Raw genomic sequence first — 11,423 nt, 5'->3', positions numbered from 1 at the left:
GATGGGCGGGCCTCAGTAAGGTGTATTTCAAGGCTCTCCAAAGAACTCAAAACTGGCCAGGCGTGGGGTGGCGCATGCTTTTAATCCCCAGCACTTGGGAGACAGAGGCAGGTTGATCTCTGTGAGTTCCAGGCCAGCCTGGTCTACAAACCGAATCCAGGACAGTCAGGCCTCGGTTACAAAGAGAAACCCTGTCTTGGGGAAAAAAGCAAAGAATTCAAAAGTGAAAGCAGATAGAAAATCCCTGACCTTGACCCTCCCTCACCTTAGGCCTATGTGACCAGTGACCAGAGATAACAGGGCATACAAGAAGACCTGGGCACCCTCTAAAAAAGGTAGCTCTCAACCTATGTGCTCTCAACCCTTTTGAGGTCACATATCAGATATCCTGCATATCAGATATTTACATTACAGTCCATAACAGTAGCGAAATTACATTTATGACATAGCAATGGAGTAATTTTATGGTGGTGGGGGTGTTCCACTGTGACATGAAGAACTATATTACAAGGTGGCAGCATTAGGAAGGTTAAGAACCACAGCTCTAAAGGACCTTGACCTAAGTGTCCCCTTATTTGATGCCACATCCTCCCTGGAAAGTGCCACATCTAACTCCTTTGGGACACATGTCCCCAGCCATGCCACACATTGGTGTTTGTCAGTGAGGATGTACCGCACTGAATGGCAGCTGACTGCGCAGCTGTCTGGGCAGAGACATCAGACCGAGAAGGCTGGGTGGAATGCACCAGATAACCCCCCCTCCCAGCAGGCAGGGTTCCAGCCGGCACCAAGAAGAAAGAGAGGACTGAGTCTCTGGCTACATTGTGTCAGAACCTGGTCAGCAGGACCTCTAGTCAACATGGATTTCTCTCAGATACACATTAGAACAGAACAAACCCACCTAAATCAAGGGTTCTAAAAAGAAATGTCCTTGAGGTAATGGGTTTATCGCCATCTTATAACAGTAGCCTAGTAATCTGGGGAGAGGTCAAAGGCTAACCAGAGAGGGCACATAAAAGCCAAAAATGTTTAGGTAACAACTAAACAAACGCATTATTTTATATTTCACATCATTCCCCTGGTATTTCTTGCCAGCAATCTGTCAGAAATACACACGACCCTGGATGGTAGAGAGAAGCCAAGGGCAAGCCGAGGCTACACTGCCTGCCACTCAGTTCTACACCTGATGAAAACTTACTCCCGGCACACAGTCTCCTGCTCCCTAGTGATCCAACCAAACCAGGTTAAAGTCATGGCTGGCCCTCTCTCTGTTCAGATTCCTCCTAATAAAAGGACCCTGAGGTGAGGATTTGAACAGAGGTGTTTTACCTGAGGGTGACCCCAAAAAGCAATGGAACAGGGTGGCCAGCAGACGAGAAGGAAGGAAGAGCGCAACGAGGAAGAAGAGCAGGAAGAAGGTGTTAACCCTCCCAGAGAACTCTGGAAAATTGGTGGAATTCAAATTAGACTACCCCACCCCCAGGACGAGGAAGGAAGGTACTCAGATAGTCAGAGTACTTCCTGCCTGTCCTCTCAATAGGACCCATAGTTCACGGTCCTCAGGTGCTAGGAGACCAGCAGGCAGAAGCCAAAGGCGCATGCCCAAGAGTGAACAGGCCATCCACTACTCGGCTTCAGGACCTTGCAGGAAGTTAGTGGGCCGCTCTTAGCAGCAGTTTCTGCAGTGGCTGAAGGGTAGACAGGAGAAAGGTTCTTCCTCTTTGGGTTAATATTAAGATCAAAGGAGGTAGGGTCTACAAGACAGTTCAGCAGTTAAAATTGCTTGCTGTGCAAGCCTAATGGCCTGAGCTGGATCCACGAAACTCATGGTGGAAGAAGAGAACCTGCTCCCAGAGGAGGCTGACCTCTGACCTCTGCCTGTGTGCTCCAGCATGTGCATTTGGTATGCCCACTCACACTCAGTAATAAATAATGCTAATTTAAAAAATAACCTTGAGACAAGAAAAGATTAATGGGCTCATATGCCCGGACAGGGTGGCACAGCTTTATAATCCCAGGATTTAGGAGGTTGAGATTTAGGATGGTCAGTACAAGTTTGAGGCCAGCCTGGGCTGTCTGTTGCATTGAAGGCCAAGATGACTACAGCGGAAGACCCTGTCTCAGAAGCAAATCAACAAAATAATTATGCCCCGCACACGATGCTTTAGCCAGTGCCCCAGTGGAGCAAACTCAGTATCTGTTCATTGCTTAGGACCCATCCTTCATGAGAGTCGGGATAGGAGAGAGAGAAGACACATTTGGGGAAAGGATGACCTGGAATGGCCGTTACTACTTCCCCGTGGGCAGCTACACACTCAGTGCCTGAAGCAAGAGCTCTAGAAACATGTCCAGCAGAGCCCAGGCCTTCCATAGCAGCACCACGCAGAAGCCCACAGGCCCTCAGCCTAATGGTGGTAGACAACCCCTAAGACAAGCCAAAGCTAGATAAAGGAGACATCTCCCCAGCCCGGTCCAGCCCCGTCGTTTTATTTCACATAGGATTTCTGACCCAGATGGAAAATGAGACTTGAAAACAGGCAGGCAGCCAGCGCAGCCTGGGCAATCTCCTTCTAAGGGAGGCAAGCCGCCAGACACATGCCTCGACATGCCTCAATGTGGTGTCCTTGGTAGGTCTTTCCAGAGGCAGGGGACTGGACAGAGAGCTAGTCCTGAGAGTGCCCGAGAGTGCTCTTACCCAACACTTTTTTTTCCCCCCTGGGGTCAAATGCATCTGATAAAGGCTTCATGAAATATCCCCTTCTTGGCAATTTTTAAAAGATCTTAAAACCTTCAAAGCTTTCAAGCCTGGGAATTCTGTTCAACCCAGTACAGCTGTCCCTCAGGGTCCTAGGGCGGGGCATTGGCTCCGGGACCCACCTCAGGCACCGATATCTGAAGGTGTTCAAGCCGCTTATTATATAAGATTGTGTGAGATTTGCATATAACCCACACACATCCACCCATTCGTTAAGCCGTCTCCGGATTCTCTGTATCACCTAATGCAACTTAAACGCTATATGAAGCCATGGAACCCGCTCTGTTTAGAGAACAGTGACAGGAAAACCAAGTCTGTGAGTGTTCAGCACAGACTCGAATGTTTTCAATCTGCAGCAGTCGGATCCGCAGAGGCAGAACCTACAGAGACAGAAGGCTCACTACGCCTCCCCGACTTACTTCACACGGGCTGTATACATGTATCTATGAAATGCTGGTTAACGGCCCTCTCGGGAATATGCTTAATGTGAGACCCTGGGCTAAAGGCCGCCCTGTGAATGCTGAAGCAATCCACGGCCCTTCGGCCTATCGCTGGGCCTGGGTCATGGGAGGCATCGCTGACAGACGGTTATCAGGATGAATGGGGAAGGCTGGGAAGATGACGGTGTGACGCTTGCTTTCCCAATCTGTGAAGTGGTATAGTACCAGCAGTGCCAGGCGGCAGCCCCGTTTCTAAGGCACGCGCTTTTAAATTGCTGCAGGAGGGTTTTGGAAGCCCTGCTCGGGAGTTTAGGATTACAACCCACCAAAATAGGCTTCCAAGCGGAGCGGCTGGCTTCCTTCTGTGGAGGTGTTGGTCTAGCACTTCTGCGAAGCCTGCAGTCGGGCGTGCAGGCATCCACCCACCCCACCACCCATTCATTCATCTCGTTTGTTCATTCAGATCCTCACTGAGCACCTACTATGTACGTCGTGTGGGTAGACACGAGGCCTGGAGCCCACCCCAGGAGCCCCCTTAAAGTACAGCTAGCCTGCTGTGAGCTCAGCGACAGCGCCCAATGCCCAGGGAACCCTAAGGAGAAGGCTAGAGAGTCATGTCAGGAGGCCTCAGCCCCAGAGCGGCTGTGTGTGAACCCCCAGAGAAAGCGGTGGGAGGGGCCTACATTTCATGCTGACACATGAGGCTGGCCCACAGAACAAAGATCCTTCTGTCTCCTTCTGTTTGTTTGTCTCCCCCCTCCTCTGACTATGTCCCATTGTTCCCAGAGGCAACCCTGCCCCCACCCCAAGCCCTTCCTCTCCACAAACCGGCAGCTTCAATCTCTTAGGCCTTTCCTTAAATCCTACCTCTCTTCTTCCAACCACCTCCTGACACCCCCCCCCCTCACAATCCCCTCCTATCCTCCATCCTTCTCCAGTGTTCTCCGAACCCAGAGGCAAACCTGGGACACACACTCCCCCCCCCCAATACCTCCCTCCATCCCATCAGCTCCAGACTGTTCTCCCTCCAACAGGAAACAGGGGCTAGAATGGCGGGATGGGGGAGGGGTGAGCGGAGAGCAGGAGTTTCTGCTGGACATCGCAGGTTCACTGCTATCATCATCCAAGCATCACCGTGCAGATCTGTGTGTCTGAATCAGCACGCACTCACCAGCCAGCCCCACCTGGACACCACTCAGCGGGCCACGCAGGAGACTGCTGCTTTCGACAGGAGATATGCACTCTGATCTGAGAATAAGTTTGTGCCCCCCCAGGCATCTATAGTGATTAAAGGGTTGGTCCCCAGGGTGACAGCCTTTGAGAGATGAGCCCCTTTGGGGATTCCTAAGGTCACCGGGGATGTGAGCTACCTCCTGCATGACTCCTAGGCAGTTCTGTTCCGCTCCACAGTGGTTTTTACAAGAGGGTTTGGTTGTTGTTTTGTCTTGTCTTGTCTTACTTTTTGAGCCAGGCTCTCTGGAGCCCAGGCTGGCCTCAAACTTTCCACATAGTTGAGGATGACCTTGAACTTCAGAGTCTCCTGCCCCCACCTGCAAGATGAAGACACGGGCCGCGCTGCCTGGTTTATAAGGTTGTAATGAAAGCCTGCGTTTCACCTCGTCCAGCTTTCTCTGCTCCCAGTTCCAGACGTGACCGCTTGGTCCTACACTGGTCCTGCCTCCGCTCCTCAGCGAGATGTAAGGCAGCCCTCATTCGAAACGCGCCAACACGGGCACTGTGTCCTTGAACTGCCAAAACTTCAGTAAATAAACAAACCTTTCCTTTATAATAAGTTAGCGACCAAGGTCTTTTGTTATAATGGTGGGAAGTGAAATGATATGCTGGGAAGTGCATGTTGAGGTGGGACACGGAGAACTTCGGGAGACAGCTGTGAAACACACGCACACGCGCGCGCACACGCGCACACACACACACACACACACACACACACACACACACACACGGACGCAGGGCTAGATGTAACCAGACCGTTTCTCTTGCTCATTAAGACTACCAGGAGAGCTGAGGCCACTAGATCCAAGATGTTTTAATAATGACAACAGCAACAACGATGGTAATAAAGTCCAGGCTGGGAGATTTATTGAGTGCAGGACCTTGCTTAACATGCTCAAGGTCCTGTATTTGATCCCTAGCACCAAAAATAAATAGATGGATGGATAGATAGATAAGTACGGTTTCTGGTCTCTACCCCAGACCCTTGGAAGCTGCACTCTCTAGCAGCACTGGGGTGTCTGTATCTTCCAAACTCTTCCCCGAGGATAATGATGAACCTAGGTTAGGACTTGTGCACCCCACGGACAGAGAGCATCTTGTCTGGTCACTGCAAACCCGGTTGCCAGGAAGGTCTCCTACCTGGAACCAAGATCCGCCGCTATTTTTCTGCCCTAAAACTCATCCGTGGGCAACCAGAACTGTGAACTGGTTGCATGTGTGCGCCGTGTGTATATGCCTACATATGTGTGTGCATATGTGTACATGTACATGTACATGCCTGCCTGTGTGTGTGTGTGTGTGTGTGTGTGTGTGTGTGCGTGTGTATCAAACTTTCACTTTCCAGTTCACTTCCATTACATGTTGTATTCGGGACAGAAAATGAATGTCGTTCCTGCCCACTGAGCCAGCTGCCCCTATCTTATAAGCATGGATGAGGGAAGAAGATGCTAGAACATCACTTACATAACTATACCCAAAGGATTGACGGGAACAAGCATGATGAAGTTCCCAGAGCAAACTTCCCATTCCCAACATCCCTGGGAAGTACGCGATCACAAGCTGGGCCCACCACAAAAGGAAAGAAGTTAGCTGAGGTACTACGTAGACCTTGTGGACAGGAAGTCACCCGGCTAGGAGCTGGCATAACTCAGGGAGACTCCTTCCTGCGGTTCCCTGCCCCATCCCTACTCCCACAGTTGGCAGGAACCCTGATGGCAATTCCGTTCACGTCTCTCAGGAGAGAAGGTGACCTGGCCTAAGCCTGGGCCACAGCCTTATCCTGGTGCCAACTACCAGCTCTGATACAGGGACTCCTGGCCAGGGCCTGTCTATACAGAACAACTTGTGACCAAACCCTTTACACAGTGGGGTTGGAGAGGATGCCTATCCTCTGTATAGACAAATGAGGGCACTCCGTTCCTCAGCGCAAAGACCTGACCAACTGACTGATGTGAGCTGTGAGCATCCCCACAAACACAGCTAGCAGAACATTCCGACCGTCTGCAGAGTGGTCACAAACAGAACCCCTTCTTGAGATCACTGATCCCCTAGAAACTAGCAGAGGTCTCCCACCCCCATCCAGGAGCCTGCTCCAGCCCTCGCCAGGAGCCACATCTACTCCCCTCCTAGTTCCCTGTCCTAGCCACCTGGGAGAGAGAAAACAGAATTGAACACAATTAGAAAATATAGCCGGCAAATGCAATCAGCCCTGAGGCTAACTGGGGCCCACCAACAATCTCTCCAGATTTGAACCAACCCCGATTCCAACCTGCTGGCTCTGCTTGCGGCCAGATCACCCTTGCACAGAAATACAAGTGATGGAGAAGTAACTGGCAAAAGACGGGGCTGGGACTGAGGAGTAAGCATGTCACCTTCCACATGACCCAGCAGCGTGCTTTGGGGAGGCCACGACAACCCATCAGAAGGCCTCTGGGCCATGTTCCAGGGCGAGGAGGCAGCTTCTAGGCAGGTGGTACAATGCTGTGGAACACATGGGCTGCAGAAGCATGGGAGCAAGGAAGTAGAGCACACAAGCCCAGAAAGAAGAGAGGGTGCATCCTGACAGCTCAGGTCAATAACGAAAATCTGTTATCATCAGACTAATGAAGAAGGCAAGGGCCCTTGGAAGCCAGCCCAAAACAAGCAGGTCAGAGCTACAAGGATCTCCTCTGAAAGGCTTTCCAGCCACCCCAGCACCAGAGACAAACAGACAAGCAGGCAGGCAGGCAGACAGAGAGACAAGCAGGCAAATACACATACGCTTGTCCCTGGGCAGCCATGGGACTCCATTCCTGACCTACATTGTCAACCATCCCTTCCTCCCTTGAGGCAGACACTCACACGTGCTTAGTCACAGAACATCACCCACACAGCGCCTGTGCCATTCTGATGGCTGGAACCACTGTTGACAGTTGTGGGTTCAAACAGGCACAAAAGAAGAAAATGCCAGAAACCAGTAAGCTAAGCTTCTCCCAAAGGGATGGGGAGGGAGTAAGAGTGAGGAGCTAAAGGAAGACAGAACCCAACAGGGATGGACAGCCACGCAGCAAGCTCCCTAAGAAACATCCAGGGTCAGAGCCTTCTCCCCAGAAGCTGTGCCAGGCAGGTTTAAGGTGGCTGAGTAATAAAACACCCCACATTTGAACAGTGTTCCTACTTCCCAAAAAGCTTTCCCATCCATATCACTTCCTAAAGGCATCTGTGGGAAGAATAAATGACCATCTTCCCGAGCTCAAATGACCACCTCACCCCCACAGGTCCCAAGGACATTGTCTCCAAAATATTCTTTGACAGCCAAGCATGAGTAATAGTTGTGGGAGCGTGGCTGTTTGTGTGTGAGTGCACACAGAGGCTTTATGTAGCAGAGTGGGATACAGTCAAACAAAAATGAGGTTGCCATGGCAACAGGCTCCAGCATCATTGCAGCCTATTAACACAAGTGAGGAATGTGTTTGGCAGATGCTCCAGTGTTATTTATGGTATGGGTGTAGCAAAGGGACCTCTAACAGGCAATGGAGGAGAGGAAAAAAAAAAAAAAACAACCTATGACGCTCCTACTGTACCCCAGTGAGGGGATGAAGACACGAGAGCAAGACACGAGCACAGACAAGGTCAGGAATGGGAAGTAAAATAGGGAAGCAGAACAAGCCAAAAGGCCAAGGAAGGGATAGTGGGTACATATCAACAGGGGTGCTGGAGTGGATGGGGTAGAAACAGGAAATGAGAGAGAAGGAGCAAGTGGGGAGAGAGAAAGGGCAGAGGAGGAGGGAGACAGCTCTCAGAGGAAGGTGAAGAGCAAAAACAAAGGAAGGGAGGAAAGAAGCACCAAATATCACCAAAAGGGGTCTCCGCACCTCCGGTCTTATTTGCCTCCTGAGTGAAGAGCAACTTTTAAAGAAACCAAGCACTGTCTCTCTGCCCAGAGCCAAGGGCAGAGCCCACACTTCAAAGGGACCCCCGGCAGAAGAAAACACACAGAGCCGATCGTGCTGAGACCTCCCAGGCTATAAGAGAGCAGAGGGCAGCCTTGCAGATGCGGTGAAGTGCTCATACAACTTGCCGTCCACCATGTGGGAGACTGTCAAAGCTCAAACACTAGGACGGGTTCCCTGTCAGCACCTGTCCTGGGTATGTGTCTCCATTAGGGAAAAAGAACTGAACATCTCACCAGAGTCACTCAGACACCTGCTGCTCTAGAGTAGGCAGAGGTAAACGCTGAGCTGTGCCACTACCCAGCACAGCCCAAGAAAGACAAATTCTAGGCCATGCGTAACCTGAAAGGCAAATCAAGCACAAACAAACAAACAAACAAACATCATTCTTCTCTGAGGCCAAATAAAGAAATGTTTGTGATGCCCTGTCTTGGGCCCATTCCTAACAGGCTCTGCTAGACTTAGAGCAGATTTAAAAAATAAAAATTAAAAAAAAAAAAGTTATGTATATATCTACCCAAAATTCTACACCCAAAGAAAAAGTCTGAAGAGCACAGTGGGGAAAGAAGCCTGGAGCGTGGAAGGGTGGCGTGGGGAGGGAGGGAAGAAGGGTTAGCCTGAGGAGACACCAGGGAAAGTCCATCTGGCAGACGTGTTTGCAACGGTATCTTCATGCTATGGAGGCAAGCTGCAACCCCCGAGGGCTGGTGCCTCTTTTCTTGGATTTATCTCCATCTCCAAAAGCCCATGTTCAGGACTGCCTTCCCTGACTGTGCAGCACCCACCGGAGAGGGGGGCAGGGTAATAACAGTAGCCACACTTTCAAACAACAGCCCTGTCTCAAAGATGTCTCCCAAGTTCACACCTGATCTCTAACCCCACCCCTAACCTCATACCACAGCAGAGAAACTACCACCAGCAACAATTTGACCTGGTCCACTCACTGGACCCCAGCCAAGCTGGCAAGGAGTTGTTAAACTACTAAGTATTTAGTATAGCTGGGGGAAGGGAAACAAAGGAGGGAGGGATACCCCAGGTCTCCGAGGAGGACAATGGACAGGGAGCAAAGACAGTGGGTGCCAGCAAAGACCTGGTGCTTCATTCAACATGCCCGAGTCCACCGTTAAATCAAGCAGAGGGGAGGGAGCCCAGTGAGACCATGAGAGGAGATCCTTGCAAGAGGTTCCACACTGAGGATGCTGGGAGTGGAAGGGCCAGAGTCAACCCTTTCCGTTCTCTAGGAGAGAAACCTGGGACCCCCCGTCAGGTCCCTCCCAGTCCCAGTGGCCCCTGAAGGGTTAGCCAGAGCCCATGATTGTTACTCCCCATGGGTTGAGGGTGTATCCAGGGCAGAGGAGAGCACACCCAGAAGGACACAGTATTCAACAGGACCAAAGTCTGGGGAAGAATGTAGAGGTGAAGAGGAGGAGGAAAGCAGTGACAACAGAATGCTGTGGAGAGGGTCTATGAGAAGAGGGAGATCCAGAGGAGGCGCAGGAGTGCTCACCGGGGGTCCAAAGCCAAGACACTCACCTGCTGCAAGGCCCCACTTGATGCTCCAGCTGAGCAACATGCAAGCACACTGGCCCCGAGGGCTCAGAGACTGGGGCAGCGAACAGGGTGTGGATATCAGGGAGACTGCCTCGCCCTGGGGTCAAAAGCCTGAGTCACCACTTAACCGAGGGCAAGTTTGATGTCCTTCTGAATCCACGGCGCTAGGTTTGCCTAACAGGTCCCTCTAAGGGATGCAAGGCTCCCGGGTGGCAACATCCAGGAGCATCTGTTGGAAGGAATTATAAGCACAGCCAGAAAGGGGCCAGCCCTCACACCCAAAGCTCTTTCCCACCTCTGCGCAACGCAGATTTTTGGCATGGGGCACTTTGGGAAAGGAAACAAACTTTGCTTCCGGATCTCTCCAAGTCCCAACAGCCTCAGGGGCCAGGATATAGACTCCTCCTTAAGAGTGGGCAATGGGCGCTCAGGGGTTCCCTTTCACTAGAACACTAACAAACTCACAGCGGGGCTCAGGAGGCGCTGGCTGCCTGTGTCCAGCCACTTTTGTCGGGAGCTTTCTGTATACAGAACCAACAGTTCTGAGAGAAACGGGAACTCTGCAATTTTCTCAAACCCTCCTCTCTCGCTTGAGCCGGCAACCATGCCTAGTTTGAAGAACGTCCTCTACCAGGTCAACAACACTACAAGCCGTGCAAGTGTAATCTTTAGCAGATAAAGAAGCTAGGCCTGGAAGGCACCTAGAGAGGCGCGAAGCCCGCTCTCTCTGGTGACTTTTACCACTTTTAACTGGTGTGGATCCCTTTTCCCTAAAATCAGGCGGAGGCCTGCCCACTTCTCAATCAAATCGAGCGTGGCCAGGCGGGCCCCTACCTGCTTCAGCAGAAACTGGTCCTGGGCGTTGGTGTGCAGAGAGATGGCCAGGTGGAGGGCCGACAGAAGCACCCCGCTGAGCACCGCGGCCCTCATGCGCACAGGCAGCAGGGTGTAGATGGTATAGATGAAGAACACAGTCCACCAGATGCCCTCGGAGGCGCTGCGCGGCTGCGGCAGCAACAAGCCCACTACCTGGACGGCCAGCACCACAGCAATGAGCGCATAGCATGCCAGGCCCATGTGGTCCTGGTGGAAGGCTGCGCGGTTGCAGAGCACGGCCATGATGAGAATCACGCCCACGGCAGCTGCCAACACGATCAGATAGGGTAGCTGGAGCGGAGGCCTCGCCGCGTGGAAGGCCAGCATGACCAGGCACACGAGCACCAGCACGGCCATGAGCATGGTGAGGCTGCTCTGGTTCAGGCGGAAGAAGTAGCGCTGGTACAGCCGCTCCAGTTTGTCCGACGGGAACTTCTTGGAGCGGAATATCTGCAGCAAGGCCAGGCAGCAGGTGCCCAGCGACAGCACCGCGCCGGTGCCGGAGCCCGACGCCACCGAACTGCCGCCATCCCCGGACCCGTCTCCATCCTCGACGGCGCCAGGGCCGGGCTCCAACTCGTCGGCCGCCCGGCCTTTGCCCCGACGCTCCTCCAGGCCCAGCTCCACCGAGCGGGG

The 11,423-nt window shown here is 52.2% G+C and overlaps 1 protein-coding gene across 1 annotated transcript in view; it reads right to left on the bottom strand.

Annotated features, from left to right (window-relative positions):
- The window catches only part of Adcy5 (adenylate cyclase 5), a 144,349-nt gene that overhangs the window by 131,537 nt on the left and 1,389 nt on the right, over positions 1 to 11,423 (bottom strand). Inside the window, exon 2 of the mRNA XM_055625232.1 lies at positions 10,746 to 11,408. Coding sequence (XP_055481207.1) covers positions 10,746 to 11,408 — 663 coding nt within the window. The remainder of the gene's footprint in view (positions 1 to 10,745; positions 11,409 to 11,423) is intronic.

This window comes from Psammomys obesus, unplaced genomic scaffold (genome assembly GCF_907164565.1).
Source record: "Psammomys obesus unplaced genomic scaffold, mPsaObe1.curated_primary_1811, whole genome shotgun sequence".
NCBI classification, from domain to species: Eukaryota; Metazoa; Chordata; class Mammalia; order Rodentia; family Muridae; genus Psammomys; species Psammomys obesus.
The sequence above is the reverse complement of the archived record's forward strand: the minus strand, read 5'-3'. Positions and strand labels throughout refer to the sequence as shown.